A 24,000-nucleotide genomic window follows, 5' to 3' on the forward strand; every position below is an offset into this window, starting at 1 on the left:
TAGTTTAACAGGTCCAAAACCGAGCTCAGCTTCCCCCTCACCTCCTTATACCTTTCCCTCTTCCAAAGACAAACATCCCTTTTTCTGCTGAAGGCACCGTCTATCCATCCAATGTCCAGGATCCTGGATTCCTCACTCCATCACCTCACTTCTTTTCCTCTGATCATTTCTTCATTTTTGGCAGGTAGGGTTTACAGCCAGGTTCCAGTAGTTGGTCAACCATTAGCAACTCCTTCTCTTGCAAAGTAAACACCTCATCCCATATCTTATTCCAAATTTGATGGCAGTTACCTGAGGGTTACCCCTTGCTTCCAACCTCAGACCCCTCAAGGCCATTCACATAGAAACTTTCCTGGTCTGTTCAGTTTGTTCTACATCTTTTCTTCATATTTCATTCCATTTTCTTCCCTCCAATTCTTTCTCAATAGTTTCTCTCCATTCACTCCTAATCTTTCATTTTCTCCCTTCTCGCTCTCAATTTTACTTCCTCTTCATTTCTGATCTCCTCCATAAGCGTTACTATCATTTCACTCATCTTTCCCTTCCCTTAACTTTCTACCACTTGCTCTGACTCTTCCCCCCTCATTTTCTCCCTTTCCTTGTTTACCTAACTTCGCATCATTCATGACCCTCACTATACCTTTCCCATTTATAAAAGAAGTTTAAAGATAAATCTTTCTCAATAACTCTCAAGTTATACTACCTTTGACCTTTGTAGGTCAAATTTTCTTGATTATTGTTATTATTAGCATCATTATTAGACATGTTCTCCCATCTTCTTCTGGCTGGAAGTCCTGGGACCCCACTTTACTAGGTATCAGCATGGGGCCTCACCTGCTCCATTTCTAACCTGGGTTGGTTTACACCTTCCGTATGTAACTTGATACTCCCCTACTCTGGGGAGCTCACAAAAGTATTGACGCTAAACTTGAATATCCCACTTGATTTTTCTTTACTCTGCTTCCACGGACGGCTGTCTTGAGTACTTGATTGTTTCCAGGCCCTTCAGTCTGGGTTTCCTTTCAACTGTCTCTTCCAAATATCTTTCATTTGCAGTTTCTTCCTGTTACTTCCTATCTTCTTCCCCCTCCCTTTAACCTCTTCCTCCTCATCCTCAGTCAATAAATATTTTAGTACCTACTATGTGCCAGGCACTGCACTAAGTACTGAGGATACAAATAGGAAAAAGACAGCCCCTTGACCTCAAGGTACTTACAAGGTAATGGGAGAAGATAACAAAAAAGAAAGCTGAAAGGGGACAGGAGAGCTACCAGAGAGTACCAAGTTGAAACAAAGCACAGCATCTGATGGAAATGAAACTTAGTTCAAATTTTAAAATATCTTCCTCCAGTAATTAAACAACATTTTCACTACTTTTATCTGTTCACCACCATTTCTCTAGTCTGGATTTTCTCCACTCCCATACCATTCTTTTCTTCTTCTAACCTACCATTCCTTAACTCAATCATCTCACATTTCTCTTTGCACTTTTTTTTTACCCCTTTCCCACCATCCCATCATCCCCAATTTCCTTCACAAAATCAGCTTGCCACACTTTAGTCTTCAGACATCACTGTAGTTTATTTTGAGAATTTAGATTTTGTTTGGCAAAGTATCAACCAGAGAGGCAGGTCACATACAAATCGCTGGGGCCAGACAACAGATCTTTTCAAATGAGACACCCTCAAATCTACTAGCGCTCGCTGATTATCGAGCAGTACTCAGAAGGGGCAGAGTGGGAGAAGGGCAATTTCCTTAGGGAAAAAAAAAAGTAATTTTAAGTAGAAGACACAAAGTCATCAACATACAAGACTTAGAGAAACTGTGAAACATAATTTGTAAATTTTTAGATGATTAAGTATCTCTACAAAGCAAGCAAAAGTATAAGAAATACTAATGGCTAATACTAGCCTTGAAATCTCATGATGGATGTGTCACCAAGAGGCAAGTGAATGTTCAGAGTTCCTGAAATTAGCATTTCGTGGCCTCCATTGCCACATTCTCATATCTTCTTTTATCTTTTGCACCAGGCAAGATGAATGAGTTGGTCCACAAAGGCTATACCTTTTTTGTAGCCTCTTCCAGAGTGAACTATATAAATACTCTTCTGGAAACAGTTGAAGAAAGAACATGATTGCAAAGGGGGTTGAGGAAAACTAGAGGAAGGCCGAAAAGATAAAATGCTGATGTACGGATGCTTGTGTATGGACTGAATCTTCTGAGTATGTGGCTGGTACCTAAGGAAGGATATCCAGTGGATACAGGAAATACCATTTTCTATAATGGTAGACTAGGAGAGGGGCTTTCAAGAGACTAAGAGACTGAAGCCCTCCACTCTTCTTTGTTGCCAATGGTAGACAATGAGTATATAGACAAAATAAGCTGTCTGATCCTTTCTGTCCTTTATTCAGGGCTGGCTGGGAACACCAAATGATGCTGGTGTAGAGAGAGGAGTAAACTCTTCTTGTATGATTTAACTGACCCTCCTAATGACTGATGGAACTACAGCCAGATGGACTTCATTCCTGCCCTCCCTACCAACTCCCTTAATATTGAGACATATGTTGAGCGTTTCTCTTTGATGGAAAATTTACTGTGTGAGCAATACATACAAACCACACACAGAACTTTAATGGAAAACACTACTAAATGAACACCCATTTCTGCTTTGCCAAGTTACACAGATGACGTTTATGGTACAAATACTTTGGGGAACCCTTCTAAGCACACAATATAGAATCAGTTGTTTTAAGGTAATTCATCACCTTTTTCTTCTAACAAGACATGAAGCCAACTTGGCTTGCGTTTCTGATTTTCATCCCAAATGGAAAACTACTTATAAATCTCATTTTCCCACACATGATTAATTCACCACCAAACTTCTAAAAAGCTTTCCTGTCAACTGTTTTAATATTTATAAACCTTCACCAGTGGCAAATTAAAAATGCATATACCCGCCAGGTTTGACCAGTTTTTTTTTCTTTTCTTCTAAAAGAAAAACCTTCACACACCATCACCCCGTAAAACCAAAACACTTTTTTTGAAAGTACAAAATCCAATTCTTTTCATCCCCTTGGTGAAATTATTTACAAATAATCAAAACTACCTATAAATCCATGGACACAAGCAACTTTTCACATTAATGTAAGTTTGATATGATACATACATATGTAGCTAATTTATCACAGCATTGAAAAAGAATAGTTAATTTATAGCAACAACTGATTCTAGGGGAATTAGAGAAATAGTTTTAACTCCATGCTAAAGTAATGCATTTAAAAAATGGGCTGTTTAAAACAACAAATTTTAAAATGTGCCCTACCTTCCATAGGCTTACAATGTTACAATAAAGCTAAATTAAAAATCAAAAGATGAAGTGCCATTTCAAACCTATAAACATTTGAGATACCAGTTTCATATAAAAGTGTACTATACTTGTAGAGTCTGCAAAAATATTTTGTCATTCATTCACTTAATGAATTCTCTCCCAGAATTAACAATAAAAACACTGATATAATTTATTTTTCTTTTTAAGTATTTTCCCCATCCCATTAGAAAGTCTTCCCCCTCCATGAACACACAATGCCCTAGTAGCAGTAAGGCACAGATTTGCTGAGCTAAATAATTAAATAGGAAGACCTAAAATTTGTTACCAGTTATACACTAAAAGTAATTTTCATATTGCAGCTGTCTCTCAAAACTCAAAACAAATGGGCTTACCCAGTATCCAACACCAAACACCCAAAAGGTGTTTACTTCCTAATACTCTTATACTGGTTTTTCATTGCATCCTCATTTCAACTTGGCTTGAAATTCCCTATGTTAATTACTCTTTGGGGGTGATACAAAAATAGTGGGTCTCAGAGATAAGGAAGAAGGAAGCTGAGATGGGGTCCTCCTCCTCTCTTTCTCCAATTAGCATGTGTTTACCCAACGGTGTCATTACTAGCTTGGAATAAACGGGAAGGCTCTAAGAGAAACTGAACTCTTATGGGAGGTCTTATGTCCCTCCAACTCTCCTTGCTATACTGTAAGAGGTGTTTCTTCCTTACATCACCTCCCATATCTCCACTCTCCACACAAAGCTCTTCCTCTTTATGGTGGATCTTCCTTTTTCTAAGGCTTCCCTTTGCCACTGTTCCCTTTCTTCTTCCCTAGCCCTCATTTTTTTCAAATACAGAAAGGGAACATACAGACATTTTGGAACAATTTGAATCAAAGGGGGTGTTGTGTGTGCATGCGTGTAAACACATAGACATTCCAGAACAATAGGAGTCAAAGGGTATATGTGTGTGTGAGCGTCTCCACATCATTCTATTACCACAACTTAGTCATTCGTTCAAGAAATGTATGGTTTTTTACAATAAAAAAGAAACATTCATGACACACTTGTACACATAGAAAGACTCCAGACAACTGTGATGACCCACTATGTTCTGAAATTGGGCACTATACAGAAATGGCTCAAAGCCAGTTTATCCAAAGGCTTTTTCTCTCTAGCTTTATGTTCTCCTACATTTATATTTGCCTTGTGGGTCAAGAAATATTGTTTAGATATAGAAACATCAGTTTAAATCTGGCAATTACAAAGTGTAGGGGATTAGACATTTTACTTTTCTCTTTAATTTCTAAAGGGAATCTGGTGAAAACACATTTATAATTTGGGAATTTTCAGGGCAGGTTTGATATTCTTCTCCCTATAGTTTACTTAACAAAGCCCCAACCATCCCTATTAGAAATCTGATTTAGTGCTAGAAAGAACAGAAAAGACCAACAGTCTAGTCCAACTTTCTCACATTGTTCCAAATTTCAGAAGCAACAAACAGATGAAAGAGAGAACAGTAACAAAGAATGAGATGTTACATATGGACAGCAAGAGAGGTAGGTGGAAAAATGATGGAGAGTGAAGGGTGTGAAGAGAGGAGAGCAAATTAAGGGAGAAGATATACAACAGGGAAAGGGACAGATGCATTAGTGGTACTGAAGTGGATGTCATGTTGAGATTCATAGCACTTGGCATAGTATTCAACAGTGACTGTTTGGAATAAAGAAACAGACCAGTCGTCACTAATACCTTAAAATCTTGGGGGAAAAAAACCATCAAACATTTTCTAACACTTTCTCTGAAAATAGAAGAATGAAAAGATAATGGCAGGGTGTGCCAAAACAAGACTGCCAATTTCCTCCTTTTGCCCCAAATCAGGCACGAATTTCATCACTTCTGTAATCCAGGGAAATTATATTTTGTGCTTCCAAACATTTTAAGCTCCTTGAGTGTGATACAACTTTTCTGCTTGTTGAAAGGGAAGGGGCAGGGGAGGAAAATGGGTTTCCTTATTAAAGTAAAAATACTGTCTCAAATCAAGTAACAAAAAAATATTTTTCATACACTGGGAAACAATGCATACTGACTTTTGGAGACAAATAGAAAACCTTTAAAAATAATTAATATACTATTTAATCACTTCCAAAAGAAATCAGCCATGCAAGTAAGTCTCACTCAACTGCACCGAACAAATTGTAGAAATAATCTGTTTAACTGCTGGCCAATGTTAATTTTTCTAACACCCAGATACCTCACAAAGTACTATTAAAATCAAACAGCAAATTATATTTTGAAGGCTTTTTCTGCTAGATACGAAATGTCTTCTACTACAGATAAAAAAATAAATCTAATTCAGTTTCCTCCCCTCCTTCAAGTATCCTCCCAATTTCCACAAAATATGGAAACATAGTTAAGACACTTTTTTTTCCTAAAACACATTTGCCAATACTCTAAAGGAAGAATAAACAAAAAAATTAGCAGCTTTGACCATTTCAAAATAATTTATTTTAAATTATCTTAGGAGAAGATGAGAAAAACATTATTTTAAGGCTCATAATTAACTATGCAATACTGGGAGAAAAGCACAATGCCACCCTAAAACTCAAAATGCCAAATACACAATTCACTGTCACATCAATGAAGTCATAGATGACTACCAATTAATGCCTGTTCACTGCTGAATGGAATCGGTGGTCATGGAGAAGTGCAAAAGGAACATTTTTCAACAAGGTTACGGGAGGGATCTTGTCCTCACTGAATTGGAATTTTCAAACCTAAAGTCTTATGTTGTCACATGTAGTCAGGGTTGGCCATCGGTGGCATTTCTCCTCCTAACACATTTAGTCTTAGTACAGAGGACCAAACTGGCAAATATGTGACTCACTAACTTTGCTGGTACAAATCAGTTGTTTGCTGGTATATATTTACTGGTGAATACCAGCTAAAAAATGTGCTGGTTAAGACTATGCCTCACATATCTTTGTATCCCTCTCAACCCTCAACAGTGGTTTGCACAAAGTATACCCTTAATAAAAACTGACTGAATTAAAACAAATGCCACTTACATTTACATTACTAGAGGATTCAGGTTGAGTTAGCAATGATCAACTTCCCTTGTCATTTTTACAATGCCAGTAAGAGGTCCTTTTTAAGCATAATGCTAACCAAATGGCCAAGAATTCTGAAACTCTTAACACTGTATACAGAATTCCCAGCTAACTGCATAAATAACAAATATCCTAATCATTAGAATGGTCAAAAAAATATTCATCACTCAACAAAGGCCATGGGTACAGAAAAAACCTATTTCAAAAGAATGAGCCAAGGGGAATCTTTGCTCATGACCACATACTCCCACTCAGCCCAGGCCTACCATCTTGCCAGTTATACTATCAGCATTGAGGACTAGGTAAAAGTGGATGGATGACACAATGTGATCTTTCACTACCATGGTGAGTCCAGTCTTCTACTGACCACGGAATTCTCAGAGATATTCACATCTTATGCATGCCATTTTTAGGTGGGCTAGGACATTCTGTTAGTCCTCTGGTCACTCAAGTAGCCTTTAGCCACATCGTAGGTGTTTGTGCAGCCATGTCACTCATCTTCCTCGAGGAAGGGCCTAGAAATGGTGTCCTCAACATGATCTGCACCACACGAAATAAGCCTCCTTCACCAGATTATGAAGTCTAGGCGGCTGTACCTCCACAGTAAAGCTAAATGCTATTATTCACGGTACAGAAACATTAAGTCAGGTTATTGAAAGAAAACCACAAAAAATTAAGCTTAAAAGGTTAAATTTAGTCCAACCTCTCTCTCAACAGAATCCCTTCTTTGCCATTGTTCCATAGGACAATGGAACACAAAAGAGATAAAAAAGAATGGCATTGGTGGTGTCCTTGAAGTGTCCAGGTATGTAATCACTAGTATCACCCAGAGAGAAACCAGACTTCTGGATGAAAGCTCAGAGACAGGCCCTAGTTACAGCAAAAACAAAACAGGACACAAGGCAAATGTTTCATCCTTCCTGTTTGAACTAATTTCTGAAGTGTAATCAGAAGAAAACTCTCATCAGAATGAACTCTAAGCCTCCGTGTTTTACCCTGCAGTGGATTTACGTGATGACCCCAAAACCACTTGTAGTCTGGGGAAAAGTTCTTGAACAGACAGTGAGAGCAGCAATAACTCTTTCTGGATGAATTTACTATAAAGATCAGATCTCTTAAATGCAAACTAGATAAAACCTTTTTTTTAAATCAGTTAATCTGAGTATTTTTGGGGGGGAGGGGGGAGGGAAGGCCAGCTCAATTCTGGTACTACCAAACATCAATTTTCAATTACAAACAATTCGTTTAATTTTTGTCATCCATTTTTCTGTCCCTAATTCTCCAAATAGTCTTTTCATTAAAAATAGATCATGAAAGGTGTAGTGAAATCCCTAGGGCCAATTTTCAAACTCCAAAATAAAACTTGTAAGAAGCAGAATCAATAATTAGGACTGGGAAGGGGGTTAAGGTAGCACCCAGCGAGTCATGCATCTTTCACAGGGAAAGTGAAAATCAACGGCAAGACATTAAAGCTATGTCAAGAAACACAATTTTCTTTTAAAATACACAGAAATAATAGTTACCATGATTTACAAATCATCAAAAATTCATTATTTTCTACCAGCTGGATGACCAACTTTTAAAAGTTCTGGAAAAAACAAAATCAAACTGTTCTGTTTTTTTAATCAGTCAGAAATGTTCTTCTGTCACAGATGAATACAGTTATTTATTTCTTGCATATAGATGGATGTTTGGCTCCTTGTGCTTTCCATCCAAATGGAACTGGGGAGAAATCCTCAACGGGACCTCATTTTCAGCAAGGTATATTATAAAGTAATGCCAAATGAGCTTTCAAAATTAATCCTTGGTTCTGCCTGATTCTTTATGAAAAGTATTTTGAGGTTAATGATGCTGTTGTGACAAGTCACTCAAATATAGTCTGTTCAGAACTAGATTTCAACCCACAATCTATCTACAAATATGCACCTTGAGTATGACGACTGTATGAAAAAAGTCTCCAAAACAAAGACAATGAGTGAGATAAAAAGCGACCCATCTTCCTCAATCTTGCATCTTAAAGGGAAGGGAGTAGGGAGTGGGGAGAGTCCCTGTTGCTTTCCATCATCTCAAGAAGACTAGATGGCCTTGACCATGCATAGTCTTCCGCAGATTGTCTGTAGCCCAGGGTCCTTCAGATTGACCCCTCTCAGCTCTGGGAAGAAGAAGCCTATCCTTGTAGACTTTTGCTCATTTGTGGGATGTCTTCTCAAGTTCTGGGAGTTTTTTGACCAGCGCCTGATGGTTCATGTTGATACTGGCTAGGAGTCCCCCTTCATTGCCATCGGAGCCAGTGTAACTTATCTCTTCACCACTCAAAGTGGTCATATGGCCCCCAAGAGCTTTGAGGAGAGCATTGCCAGCACAAATATCCCATTTTTTAATATATGTCACGTGGATATAGATATCAGCTTCTTCTTGGTTCTCATCAGGCACATCCAAGAGGGATAAAACTTTGTAACCTAAAGAATAAAGCACATAGAGTTTAGGTTACTGTTTATTATAAGTTGCTTGTATTTTTAAAGTGTGTACTCAACTACTAAGTAACAGAACACTAATATTATATATTATTATTAATTATTAATATCACTTTAAATACCGATAATTATCCTTAATGATGTTTAGAGTCTAAATTATGATTAGACTCCTGTAGTTCTGATTTAAATTTTTTTCTTGCAGTTATTTTCAATGGAATGTATATTTCTATGGACTACATGGAATGGTAGGTTCATATGGACATAAGGACTAAGTAAATTACTACCCTCTATTTTTTTCACTCAAAAACTTTGGAGAATTTTACTTGGAAGCTAAAGTTTAAAAGTATTTTTTTGTTTGTTTGTTTTTTTACTGCATCATGAACCTCCTGATTCTCCTAGTCCACAATCCCTGTTTTTACTTCTATTATTCCTTACTGAGCTTGGACCACAAGGAGGACTAGTTGTTTCAACAACTCACTCATTAAGTTCTAAGAATCCACCACTTTCCTATCTTTCCTCTTCTGTCTTGCTAATCTAATGACCAGTGCTGGATATTTACCTTCTCTGTTCCTTCAATTAATGAAAGCCTTTCAATTAGAGAGGTATGCTTTGTAACCAACCTCAGCCAGTTCATTATTGATGAGTAATTCTTTTATTTATCACTAAATTCACTTTCCTACACTCCACACTGCCTATCCCAAATCCTTCTCTCCCCTTAGGCCCTTTGTAAGAGAATCTGAGCTCTGCCACACACTATGTATGTAACTTTAGTGCGTACTCTATAAATTCTGTGCCTCAGTTTCTCTAGCCACAAAAAAAGAGCACAACCTCACAAGATTGATGAGATACTCAAAAGAGATTCGTAAAGTGCTTTCTAAATATAAATCACAGATTTGGAACCATATGGGATGTTAGTTATACTCCTTTAAAAATCCCTAAATGGGGCAGTAGATAGAGTACTGGTTTTAGAGTCAAGAAGACATCTTCTTGAGTTCAAATTTGGCCTCACTGGACAAGTCACTTAAGTCTGCTTGCCTCAGTTTCCTCATCTGTAAAATGAGCTGGAGAAGGAAATAGCAAACCACTACAATATCTCTAAGAACACCCCAAATGAGGTCACAAAGAGTTGGACATGACTGAAAAATGACTAAACAACAACTGAAAACTGAAAACCCCCACCTCATTTTGTAGATGAAAAGACAATGATAGGACAGGAGAAGTGAAATTTTTAGCCTTATGTTCTTATAGGTCATAGCAAAGTCAATCAAAATTCAGGTCCTCTATTTCCCAATTTCACTGTCTTTCTAAAAAACATAGTTGAAATCGTCTATTTAAGAGACTTTTCATTTTAAATTATTAGCATTACACCAATATATCTGAAGTCTAATCTCCAAAGCATTACTGTATATGTTTAGGAAATCAAATCTAAAGTAAAAGACAAGCATACCAATGATTTGACAATTAAATCATACTTCCTTTCTATAGCCTATCTTCTATCCTCACTTAAGGATACAGGAAAATTTTTTAAAAGTACTGCTATGTCTCTATTAGTGCAAATAAAGAATCCCTGAAGTGGTCACATATATTTAAATTCACACTATTCAAAGTCATTATTATTTACAATATAATAAGTGGTTCAGACCCAATGGAAATATGAAGTGCAAATCTGAATAAGTTTCAATCACTTCAGGGGATTCATTATTTGAATTAAATTGGGACCTTGTTGCAATGACCCTCTTAAAAAGGAGAGAAGAACATTCATCTTTAATACTCTCCCCACTTCCCAGGTACCAAAAAAAGACTGTGTTGCTCTCCTGGCACAAGATTTGACTACATCTGCAATGTTTTTGCTTCGTGAACACTATTGTATATTATTAACATGTTAAAAAGTAACTTTCCTTAATGGCTCCAAGTTATAATCATAGAATATTCAATCCAACCTCTTCATTTTATGGACAAAAATCAGTGTTCCTTAGATACAGTGAACTTCCCTTAAGGATATAGCAAAAATTTAAAAAGCAGATATAAATATTTTTCAGCCATCTACTATATGCAAGGTGCTTATGAGGGTACAGAAAAAATTTAGATTAAGTTTTTAGCCCTAAGGAGCTCCAAACTAACTGGGGAAACAAGAACTACACATAAACTCACTCCCATATTTCAAATTGTCAAAATAAAATAAATAAATAAAAGATTTTGGCTCAGTGAAAGGAAAACCCTCCTAGCAATTAGAAACATTTCAAAGTGGACAGAAGGTAGCTTACTTCTCCTCACTACGAGTCTTCAAGCCAAGGCTGAATGACCATTTCCAGGCTACTGGAGAGGGGATTCTTGCTCAGATGTGGACTGAACTAAATGACCTGTGAGGATCCTTCTGACTGAGATAAACCCCTAAGTATGTGTAACCCAGTCAGATCACAGCTAAGGTAGGCAATAACAGTAACGTACCTGCACCACCTGCGGTTATGATAGTGGTCTGGTTTCCAAATGTCTGGCGAGCCACCTGTTTAACTGTTCCGGAATGGGAGCGAGACACGATGATCGTTGGGGTCTTCTCATTGTAGGAAGTACGCGCTTTCACATTGGAACCACCATCCACCATTGCCCAAGCTATAAAGGAAATTTATCATCCATTAACAACTTTGAAGATGTCTGAGTCTTTGAAACTATTAAGTTATTCTTTAGTTTCACAGACATCTTTAAATGATTAAAAAACCATCCACTCCCAGAAAAGAATGCTCTGCAATGATATTTAATTAAAATAAGCAAAAAGAACTGTATATGACACATTTACAAAATTGCTATTTCTCTTTATTCCTGATTTATATTTTGCTATTGTAGCTAAATTATGCTATAGTTTCAGAATATATGTCTGAATTTTTCTAATTTCAGAAAATGTTCTCTCCCACTCCCAAGGACTGTCAAAAGGTAACTTTTAACGCATACCTGTGATAATGTTTTCCCACCAAAAGATAATTCAAATCACGTGTGTATACATTTATGTATATAGCATATATATACGTATATGTATGCATATATGTTTGTGTGTGCATATAGGTTTCTTTACCTCTGAAATGCATCTAACTGGGCCAAAAGTGGCATTACTGCAGTTCAATTTATGGCTAAGCAGCACAATTCTCTACTTGGCTTCAAATATATCAACATAATCTAAGAGTTACCTAGATAAGATTTTGTTTTTGTTTTCCCTTTTCAGAAATAAACATAAAAATTATATACACCTAGGGATCTCTAGAAGGAATCAACAAAGACTCCCCAAACAAATGGAGACTATAATAGAACCAATATCCACCAAGGTTCCCCTCCACCTCAGCTCCATAACTACCCCAAACATGGGTTATGCAAGTTTTCCTTTGCTGGGGAGCAAAGCCAAGGTGGCAGCTGGAAAGCAGTGATTTGTGTGAGCTCCCCGCCAGGTCCCTCCAAAAACCTATAAAAAATGTCTCTGAACAAATTCTAGAACTGCAGAACCCACAAAATAGCAGAGGGAAGCAGGGATCCAGCCCAGGACAGCCTGGATGGTCTCTGGGTGAGGTCTATCGTAAATGGAGCTGGGAGTTGAGGGGAGCGGAACACAGCATGGGCGGAGGCAGGACCAACCAGACTAGAAGCCGGGGGGAACAGGCCCCAGCACCCTGAATCAGTGACCTACGGCAGTCGTCAGACTTCTCAACCCACAAACACCAAAGACAACAGAGAAGGTTAGTGGGAAAAACTGCGGGGCACAGAGTGAAAAGAGTTCGCAGTTAGGCCACCACAGGGGCAGTGGGGGGTAACGCAGCTACAGAACTACAGCTGCAGTTGCTTCCGGCCCCAGGGGGAGGAATTAAGTGGCGGATCAGAGCAGGAGTGCAAAGCCTACTTAAGATCTGAGTCAGGTCCAGGTTGGTGGTTCTTGGGGAAGGAGGAGTGCTGGTGTGGCAGAGCTGGTTGTATAGAAATAGCTCTGAAAACAACGGCGCATTCCCTCAAGCCTGGAACAAAGTACTCTTTACTCTACAAGCAGTCATACCCCAATGAAAAACTCAAGGGTCAAGTAAGTTGGCTGGGAACATGGCAAGGCAGCAAAAATAGACTCAGATTCAGTCTTACTTTGGAATCTTTCTTTGGTGACAAAGATCAAAACATACAGCCAAAGGAAGTCAACAAAGTCAAAGAGCCTACATCAAAAGCCCCCAAGAAAAACAAGAACTGGTCTCAGGCCATGGAAGAGTTCAAAAAGGTTTTGGAAAAGCAAGTTAGAGAAGTAGAGGAAAAATTGGGAAGAGAAATGAGAAGGATGTGAGAAACCCATGAAAAACAAGTCAATGACTTGCTAAAGGAGACCCAAAAAAATACTGAAAAATACACTGAAGAAAACAACGTCTTAAAAAATAGACTAACTCAAATGGCAAAAGAGCTCCAAAAAGACAATGAGGAGAAGAATTCCTTGAAAGGCAGAATTAGCCAAATGGAAAAGGAGATCCAAAAGACCACTGAAGAAAATACTACCTTAAAAATTAGATTGGAGCAAGTGGAAGCTAGTGACTTTACGAGAAATCAAGATCTTATAAAACAGAACCAAAGGAATGAAAAAGTGGAAGACAATGTGAAATATTTCATAGGAAAAACGACTGACCTGGAAAATAGATCCAGGAGAGATAATTTAAAAATTACTGGACTACCTGAAAGCCTAGATATTATCTTTCAAGAAATTATCAAGGAGAACTGCCCTGATATTCTAGAGCCGGAGGGTAAAATAGAAATTGAAAGAATACACAGATCACTTCCTCAAAAGGATCCCAAAAAGAAAATTCCTAGGAATATTGTCGCCAAATTCCAGAGCTCCCAGGTCAAGGAGAAAATACTACAAGCAGCCAGTAAGAAACAATTTGAGTATTGTGGAAAAACAATCAGAATAACACAAGATCTATCAGCTTCTACATTAAGGGATCAAAGGGCTTGGGATATGATATTCCAGAGGTCAATGGGGCTAGGATTAAAACCAAGAATCACCTACCTAGCAAAACTGAGTATCATGCTCCAAGGCAAAATACGGACTTTCAATAAAATAGAGGACTTTCAAGCTTTCTCAGTGAAAAGACCAGAGATGAATAGAAAATTTGACTTTCAAACACAAGAATCAAGAGAAGCATGAAAAAGTAAACAAGAAAGAGAAATCACAAGGGACTTACTAAAGCTGAACTGTTTTGTTTACACTCCTACATGGAAAGATGATGTGTATGATTCACGAGACCTCAATATTAGAGTAGCTGAAAGGAATATGCATGTGTATATATATATATATATATATATATATATATATATGTGTGTGTGTGTGTGTGTGTGTATGTGTGTATATGTGTATGTGTATACACACACACACACACATACATATAGACAGAGGGCACCGGGTGAGTTGAATCTGAAGGGATGATATCTAAAAAATAAAATCAAATTAAGGGATGAGAGAGGAATATATTGAGAGAGGGAGAAAGGGAGAGATAGAATGGGGTAAATTATCTTGCATAAAAGTGGCAAAAAAAAAAAAAGTGGTTCTGTAGGAAGGGAAGAGGGGGCAGGTGAGGGGGAATGAGTAAATCGTGCTCTCATCAGATTTGACCTGAGGAGGGTCTTAACCCACAGGAAAGAAGGAGGAAGAAGATAAAAAAGGGGGGACGACAGAAGGGAGGGCAGATAGGGGGAGGAGGTAATCAAAAACAAAAACTTTCAAAAAGGGACAGGGTCAAGGGAGAAAATTCAATAAAGGGGGATAGGTTAGGAAGGAGGAAAACATAGTCTTTCACAACATGAGTATTGTGGAAGGGTTTTACATAATGATACACATGTGGCCTACACTGAATTGCTTGCCTTCTTAGGGAGGGTGGGGAAGGGAAGAGGGGAGAGAATTTGGAACTCAAAGTTTTAAAAACAGACATTCAAAAACAAAAAAAAAAAAGTTTTCGCATGCAACTAGGAAATAAGATACACAGGCAATGGGGCGTAGAAATTTATCTTGCCCTACAAGAGAAGAAGGGAAAAGGGGATGGGAGGGGAGTGGGGTGATAGAAGGGAGGGCTGACTGGGGTTTGGGGCAACCAGAATATATGCTCTCTTGGAGTGGGCGGGAGGGTAGAAATTGGGAGAAAATTCATAATTCAAACTCTTGTGAAAATCAATGCTGAAAACTAAATATATTAAATAAATAAAAGAAAAAAAAAAAGAAAGCAAGTACAAAAAAAAAAAAAAAAAGAAAGAAATTTCTCCGAGATAGGGATACATAATTCTCCTAACTTGAGTCCCATTGAAAATTCATGGGCTATAGTTATGCTGGGAAATGTTTTTTAAAAAAACTGTGCATAGTATATACTTTTAATTATAATCTGCATTATTAACATTTTCCTTATCATTTTCAAAAAAAAAATTAAAAAAAAAGACAACAAAGCTATCCCTAATTGCCCCCTGAAGTTCGTATGGCCATACTGAGATGGCTTGCTGGTTATGTAAGGGAATAAAAAAGGCCCACCTACTTTCATACTTAGCGAATGTCCCAATATACGGTTAGCCATCACACCATGCCCTGCTAGTCAGATCTATTTCCATAAAGAAGTAAGTGAGTATGGGAGGTGGGCTGGGGGAACTATGCCAATTACATCCTAATATATTCTCACTGAACATTCTTTCTGTGCTACAGTTGAGCAAACCTCCTTTTGTTAACTGTTCAATGATCTATGAGAGACTCATTTTATCCCAATATCAAACCTAAATTAACAGGCTGCTGGCCTGAGCCAAGCTTGCCCTCTCTATCTCTACAACAGTGTTTCCCAAAAAAGAAAAAAATACAACTAAGTATATTAATTAAATCGTTCTCCAATACCCCAATCAAGTGACAATTACAGCTATGGAAAGAAGAATCCATTTCCCATGTTATTCCTGGATGAAAAGGTAGAGATTGCACAACAAATTCCCAAACTTAGAGACATTAGAAGAATTAAGAAGAAACATTCAAGACATGAAGCAATTTAAAACAAAAACCTAACAGTAAACATTTGCTCCTACAGTTAATATATCTGGAGGGAGAAACAATAACAACAATAAAAACCAAACAAAAAACTCCAGATTCCTTTAGAAAATGTGCTTCAGTTACAGCATGTTTTATTTACTAAGAAAAGAATTTACAATATAGTCTCTCTAGAGGTCAGTATTGTATAAGGGAAAATGTTTATTTTAGTACTAAATATTCTACACAGGAATATTTCAAATAATAAATCTGTTACCTTCACTTTATGAAAATTGCATATTTAAATAAATATACGTACAAATGTTTTTTTTAAAACAGTTATAAGTTACACAAGCAAAACTGTTCAAAATTTTTAAAGGTATAGCATGACCACCACCCAGTGGCCACTTAATAAAAATTAAATATGGTATAATGGTGATGATGAAAACAGCAGCTACAAAACATTACTTTTAGCTTTACAGGGTATAACACTAACCCTAAAAGGCCTTGCGGGAGGAGGGGGGACATTCTGCTATGGACATTGGAACCTCAACAGAACCCACTGGGCACAGAATTTGGTTATTATAAGGAACTGCGCTGTATTTGTATATCAATTTAAGTACCTACACTTGTCCATGGAAGAGTTTATTTATACATACTTTTGCTAAATACTGAATTTTCAGATTCATTACAGTACTGTGATCTATCTGCTTTGATCACCATGTTTTAACTAGGCTACAGAGACAAGATTCAGAGGGTGGCAAGAATGGGCCAGAAAACAAAACTCAGAAACAAAAGTTAAAAGCACCCAGCACTGATTAGTGGAGAGAGAATTCTAAAGAGAGCTTTCTTTAAATATGGTAAGGCTTTAAGAGAAATGCTGAGCAGTTCAAACTTTGTGGTACAGCACATAAAGCTTAATAATAATGATGGTATTAATAATAACTACACTCTACATAGTGCTTTAAGATTTTCCAAGCACCTTGATTAACTGGACCATTCCATATGTGCCCTATGTTACTTCTGCATCCTATCTACAGTATGTTCTCAGCAAGTCCTTTGTTCAGTAGAACCAGTTCAAATGACCACAAATTCCTTACAGGTATAGTCTTAATTCACCGAGGTTTCATTGTAGTATAGAGTTATCTTAAAAGGGAAAAACAGCTAGTAATACGTCATGAATAAATGAGTTAATGGATATAGACGGGACTTGAACCAGAGGCAGAGGTCTTCAGTTAAAGTAGAACAGATTTCATACTTTCTTTGCTTGATTTAAAAAAACACGATACTTCTCAGACCAGTTAAGTGCTGAAATAGGAATATTTTGTAGTTTATAACCTTGGAGATACTTAAGAGATAGTTCCTTGATGAAGAGTTTAGGGTAAGGTGCGCAGGTCTGCTGACTCATGGGGTCTCTTGACCTCATGAGAGTATAAGGAATTACGATTTCATTCTGGTTTGAAAAATCCTCTCCTTCTCCATCCAAACAATCCCTGACCCCTGTCAGAGCAGCCACTGTCTGTAACTTACTGGCTGGGAGGGACATTGACAGGTTACATGACTTGCCCATGGCTACAGGACTGGCACATATAAGGACACAAATGCACTGGAGAAATAAACGAGGAGGAAACGAACACACACAAGTCTCATGGTAACTGATTTTATACATCAGGAAAAGGACGAGCTTCTAATCTGTGCATGTCAATCGACCCTTTGTGATATTCAGTTTGTGTTCACCTGGGACCCGCAAGGTCTTTTCTTTTGAATATTTATTTATAGTTATCTTTTATTTGTACTGCTGCTTATTCATATGTGAGGGAAATGTGTTCAGTGTGTATTTAATATGCTTTTTTTAATGTTTTAAGCATATCATCGCTTGTGTCTCATTACACTTCATTTTGTAAAATTATTTTTAAAAATAATTTTCAGGGTCATTCTGAATTTTTGTTATGCCTGTACTGCACAGTCTTAAAAATCCCACTTAACTTAGAGTTTGAACTAGAAGAGCTCAAAGGTCCCTTTCAACTCTAAGTCTGTGTTCCTGTAATCAAGAAAGTCACACATGGGACACCCAATCAAGGACTAACCAAAATCAAGACGTAGTAGGTGCTTTACTTCCCTCTCATCTGTGTGTTTTGTTACTGTCACAGAGGGAGATTGAATCAATCCAGCATGATTTATAAGTAATAATGATAATAGTTAGCATTTACATAGCACTTTTAAGGTTTGCAAAGCATTTTACAAATATCTCATTTGATCCTCAAAACAAACCTGGAAGATAGATGGTATTATGATACTCATTTTATAGATGAGGAAACTGAGGCAAGAGAGATGCTATCATTAACCCCCCCAACTTACAGATGAGGAAACTGAGGGAGCAGAGGTTAAATACCTTCCTTGCTCATGGCCATATAGCTAGTAAATTATCTAAAGCCACATTTGAACTGAGATCTTCCTGATTCCAGGAATGGGGCTCTATCTACTATACTACCCTGTCTAGGTGCTATGCAACCACCATAAAAACTTGGTGCCTCTGACTAGAGAAATTTATAGATCAAGGATCTAGGGATCCCCAAGACTCTTTCAGGAGGTCTGTAAAGTTAAAACTATTTTCATAGTAATATTAAGATATTTTAATTTATAATAATGGAATATCTTGATAGATAAAATCCATATGAACAAAAGCTTTCTACAGGGGGCGGGGGTCTTCAATAATCTTTAAGAATGTGAAGGGGTCCTGAGACCAAAAAGTTTGATAACCACTTATCTAAATCATTGTATAGTTATGCAACTTGAGAAATGGACAATGACCAACCCCAAAGAAGATTCAGAGTAATCCAGATCTATTGAATGAGGTCCCCAATGGAATATGTGCTTGACCCTCTCCTGGTAAGCACTTTTATCAATGACCTGAATGAAGTGAAAGATGGCATACTTGTCAAATATAAGGATAATGCAAAAGTGGGAGGACAGCTAATATTGAAGAACAGGATTAGGGACTGAAAAAAATTCATAATCACAATACCTCAGAATGAGAAGGAACCTCAAAGGACATTCTGATTCTTCATGGTTTTTGTCCCAACCCGTGCTTTTTTGTTTTTTTTGTAAAAGGAACTTAACCATAAGGTAACTTGTGTCCTCCAGGATTGCCTGAGGTGCTGAGAGATTAAATGACTAGCTTGGGGTCAGGCACAGGGCCAGTAAGTGTCCAGGGTGGAACGGAAGATCTCCCCTCCATCATTAGCAACAAGTGTTCAGTCAGCCCCTGCTGGAAGACAGGCAGTGCAGTGAAGCACTCACTTCCTCCCAGCTCTCACTGTTAGCAAGGCTTTGCTTATATAGAGCCTCAACTGGCCTTGCAACATCTTCTAACCACTGTTCCCAGTTCATTTGGCCCTATTATCTCTCCCATGTGACAAGCCCTTGGCATACCCGAAGACCGCTATCATGTTCCCCTTAGGTGTTTTCTTTAGATTAAATAATCCAGGCAATTCTTTCAACCAATTCATTCATTCATTCAATCAACAAGGTTTTATTCTTATCACGTCCTAGATGCTATGTTTGGGACCGCAGAATAAAGACAAAAATGGAAGAATCTTCATCTTCAAAAAATTTATACTACATTGGGGAAGGGGAAACACAACATAGATATCAAAATGTAGATATACAGTATGTAGAGTAATTTCTGGAGATAAGGTATTTGTAATTGGGAGGATCAGAACTGGCTTCCTGTAGGAGATAGCCTTAAAGGATCAGCTCAAGACTCCAGGTGAGCTTTGCAGATGGTTAGGGATCCTCTAAGGCAACAGTGAGGATTATATATTAGAATACACTACATCTTTGGATAAGTTATTTAACATACCTATGTTCAACCTTCTACCCTCACAAGGTTCTTAGCAGGAATATTTAAGATGTGAGTGTGTCTTGCAAACTGTATTATGCGACAGCATTACTGGTAGGAGGTACTGAATGAAATATATGCATTACTACCTAAAAGGATGGTTGATATTCTGATTGAAGAATACACAGGTCAGCTGTATACTCTGTAATATACAGAAATATCTTTATCTATCTGTCTCTCCAGGGTGACTAGGTAACACAGTAGATAGAACACTGCACTTGGAATCAGGAAGACTCATGTTCTGAGTTCAAATCAGGCCTCAGACACCAGCAGTGTGAACCTGGCCAAGTCACTTCACCCTGTTTGCTTCAGTTTCCTCATCTATAAAATGAGCTACAGAAGGAAATAGCAAATCATTCCAGTATCTTTGCCAAGAAAAGTCCAAATGGGGTCACGAGGAGTCAGACATGACTGAAATGAATGAACAATAACAAAATCTACCTCTTTATATCTATCTAGATCTAGATAGAGATGAGTATCATATGCATGACAGGCAGCAGGATGCAGTAGGTTCCTAGTCAGGAAGTTCTAGATTCAGTCCTGACTCTGGCACATATTAGTCACTTAACCATTCTATGCCTCAAAAAGTTTGTATAAATACCAGCACAATCAATGATTTAAATTGGTAAAAGCTGCATTAGTAAAGGGCATTCTCCTTACTGGTAGCACCCCCTGTAGCAATGAAATTACCTATCTAGCTTTAAAAAAAATAAAGAGAAAATGGAAAAATAGTGCAGGACATAATGTAATGAAGCTTGGGGTGTATTATTCCAACTATTTACATATTATATCTGACTCATTATCAACCATGGGCAATTTTAAGTTATTTGTAATAAAGGGCGAGAGAAGAGGCATAAAAACTATTAAAACGTAATTCTGGGTTGGCTTTGAAATCGCAGGATATACATTCAGTTTAATATATATACATCCTCAGGCACTCACACTCCTGCTCTTGGCCTCTCTGTGAGTAGCCACAGCCCAATCTGGAAAACAGGATCTTTCAAGCAATAAACCAAGTTTAAAGCTCAATATTTACTGAGCACTTGCTGACAGTTTGGTATGAACTTACTGCTACAAACATCAGCTTCACTGATATTTTAAGAGAATGAAACAATGCAGCAGGACAAGAGAATACCTGTATATGCAGAGAATGGCTTATGTATTACTCCCAGTACTGGTTTACCATTGACAGCTACACACACCATTGTAGTGACGTATCTCCGAAGATCTTCTATATGGAATAGAAAAAAAAAAAATACCAGGGTTAAAGTCAGAAAATACAAATCCAGAATCTAGATCAGCTTTTATAACAAAAGGTTTCTATTTGCTTTATTAAGAAAAAAAGTGATATGAAATGCTTCTGTGGGACAAGTCTGCCCTAAAATAGATGCAGCCTTACCCCAGGATAAGCCCTTTGAAAATATGAAGTAAATTCTATTTTTCATCAATCCACTCCTGTGGAAGATTATCTCTTACATAATGTCTATTTCCAATGTACTTTATCCAAATGAATATGTTCTTTTTGCGTTTCAACTGTCTTGCCTTTCAAAGCAACTGGAAGGTCAAGCTTTTCAAAGCTTCCACTGTGAATCATTCTGTGAATCTCCAAGGTCATGAATGTATATGAAATTCTGGATTCATAGGAAATGTAAGGGAATGAAATACTGCGTTTAATTGAATTTTCCTGTCAAACCAAAAAACAATTTGTTTAGAATCTAAGAGGAACATAATGAGTACACTTCTGGCCCAAGATATATTAAAAACAGATCAGTATATCAGTAATTATAGCATTAAATTAACATGTTAAATATAATTTATCTTTTTGATGGCTCACAATGTTGCAGCCTTATACAGGTAGAAAGAATCTTAGAATTTATCTCTAAGAGATCAAAGCTTCCATTTTACAGATGAGGGATGTGATTTGCCCAAGGTCACTCAGGGAGCAGCAGGGCCAAGGCGTTAGGGTCATCACTGAATTCTAAATATCAAATCTCACTGTCTTGGATATACTGGAGCTGCACAAGTTCCATGAGATTAGACTGAATCTACTTTTTGGTCAATCCCTAATAATTTGTTTTCCTCAGATTTTCCTCTTTCCCCTGAAAATAGAGCACAACCAAAAAATTCTCCTAGTCAACTGAAAATGAATTTAGTTGTGTTTTGTACTTAAGGTTATCTGACAACGAAGTAAAAATTACTTAGTAAATATTAGTGAAAATTGATGGAATGTGCCCCACAAAGAGAATGCGGCTATTAGGAGATATATTTTATTCAAAAAGGATAACTTATTAAAGTTATTAAATTATTCAATATTGTATTAGAAATCCTAACAAGAGCAATAAGAAAAAGAAACAGAAGGAATTAGAATAGGGAATGAGGTAATAAAACTACCTCTTTTTACACACAATATGATAATATACTTAGAAAATCCCAAAGACCCAACTAAAAAGCTAATTGAAACAATTAATAATTTTAGTAAAGTAGAAGGATAAATCTACATAAATCATTAGCACTCCTATATATCACAAACAAAATTCTTGCAAGAGATAGTAAAAGATATCCCATTTAAAATAACTTTAGATAGTATAAAAAATCTGGGAGTATACCCGTCAAAACAAACCCAGGAACTACATAAACAAAATCATGAAAAAAAAAATTTACACACATAAAATCAGATTTAAATAACTGGAGAAATACTAATTGCTTATGGGTAGGCAGGGCTAATACAATAAAAAATGACAATTTTACCTAAACTAATTTATATATTCAATGCCATCCCAATTAAATGAACAAAAAGTATTTTACTAAATTAGAAAAAATAGTAATTTATTTGGAAAAACAAAAGTCAAGAATATCAAAGAAACTAATGAAAAAATGTAAAGGAAGGAGATTTAGTAGTACCAGATCTTATAATGTCTTCTGATTTCAAATCCCAGGGCATCATTCCTTGTTTTTTAATTCCCAAGTGAATCGATCAATCCATTTTTTAAACAATAATTCATGTTTCTTTTCTTTTTTTTTCCCTTTTTAATAAATATTTAATATTTTTTCTTTTAATTACATGTAAAAACAATTTTTAACATGCAATTTTTAAAATTTTGAGTTCCAAATTCTCTCCCTCTTCTTCTCCCCTTCTTGAGAAAGCAGGCTTAATATAGATTATACATGGATAACTCATTTCTATAGCACTTTTTCCTGTTTGTGGAAAAAAAAAATTGGTTTTCCAAATAACCCTGTGAAGCAGATAGTCCGAGTAATATTATCTCTACTCTTTGGGTTGAGGACATAAGAGCTTAAGAAAGTCAGAGGCCTGTGGCCTGCAAGCCAGGAACTGAACCCAGTTCTCCTTTTCTACATCCAACGCTCCATTCCAGCATATCTCACTGTCATGTGATATTTGTTTAATACATTCTATCCTGTGGCCCTTTCACCTTATCGCTAAAGCCTAAACAAGGCAGCTAGGTGGCGTACTGGACGATGCGGGCCTCAAGTCAGGAAGACTCACTTTCCTGAGCTCAAATCTGACCTCAGACACTTATTACCTGTGTGACTCTGGGCAAATCACTTAACCCTCTTTGCCTCAATTTTCTCATCTGTAAAATGAGCTGGAGAAAGAATTGGCCAACTACTGCAGTATCTTTGCCAAGAAAACCCCAAATCAGATCACGAAGAGTCAGATACGACTGAACAACTAAGGAATATGGTAACTTCAGACTGAGAAGGATAAAACAAAAATAGTTTAAAAAAAAAAAGAGAGAGAGAGATAAGTAGGATATGCTAGGAAAACACAGACCAGCCCACAAAGAATTCACAACTCACCAGATATGGATGAACTCTATCACAGGGCATAGAAAAACATTTGAATGTCTCACAAGGTACCAGAAGAAGGAAAAACTTCAGAACAATTAAGGGTATCTAAAAACAGAATGAGCTGCTTTAACAAGTAGTGAGTTCCCTGTCACTTCAAGCCTCAAGCATGACCTAAAAGGCCACTTGTTACAGATGTTTTGAAGAAAATCTGGTTCTGATGCAGGTGGGACTAGACAATCTATGAGGTTTCTTCCAGCTCAGCGCCCATTTGTGAATCTAGGTCCTGGGAACAACTAAATCATTTTTATTAGAGAAAGGATTAACATTAGAGAATGGATTTTGCGTATAAAAGGTTAGAGTATAATCCTTTTATTTATTAAAAGGCT

At 37.1% G+C, this 24,000-nt stretch overlaps 1 protein-coding gene across 1 annotated transcript in view; it reads right to left on the minus strand.

The window, feature by feature from the left end:
• Positions 1-1,555: 1,555 nt before the first annotated feature.
• The window catches only part of BPNT2 (3'(2'), 5'-bisphosphate nucleotidase 2), a 62,026-nt gene continuing 39,581 nt past the window's right edge, over positions 1,556-24,000 (minus strand). The window contains exons 3-5 of the mRNA XM_036755462.1: positions 20,940-21,035; positions 11,355-11,516; positions 1,556-8,891 (exon numbers count right to left, since the gene is read on the minus strand). Of these exons, the coding sequence (XP_036611357.1) occupies positions 8,620-8,891; positions 11,355-11,516; positions 20,940-21,035 (530 nt within the window). The 3' untranslated portion in view covers positions 1,556-8,619. The remainder of the gene's footprint in view (positions 8,892-11,354; positions 11,517-20,939; positions 21,036-24,000) is intronic.

This window comes from Trichosurus vulpecula, chromosome 1 (genome assembly GCF_011100635.1).
Source record: "Trichosurus vulpecula isolate mTriVul1 chromosome 1, mTriVul1.pri, whole genome shotgun sequence".
Lineage (NCBI taxonomy): Eukaryota > Metazoa > Chordata > Mammalia > Diprotodontia > Phalangeridae > Trichosurus > Trichosurus vulpecula.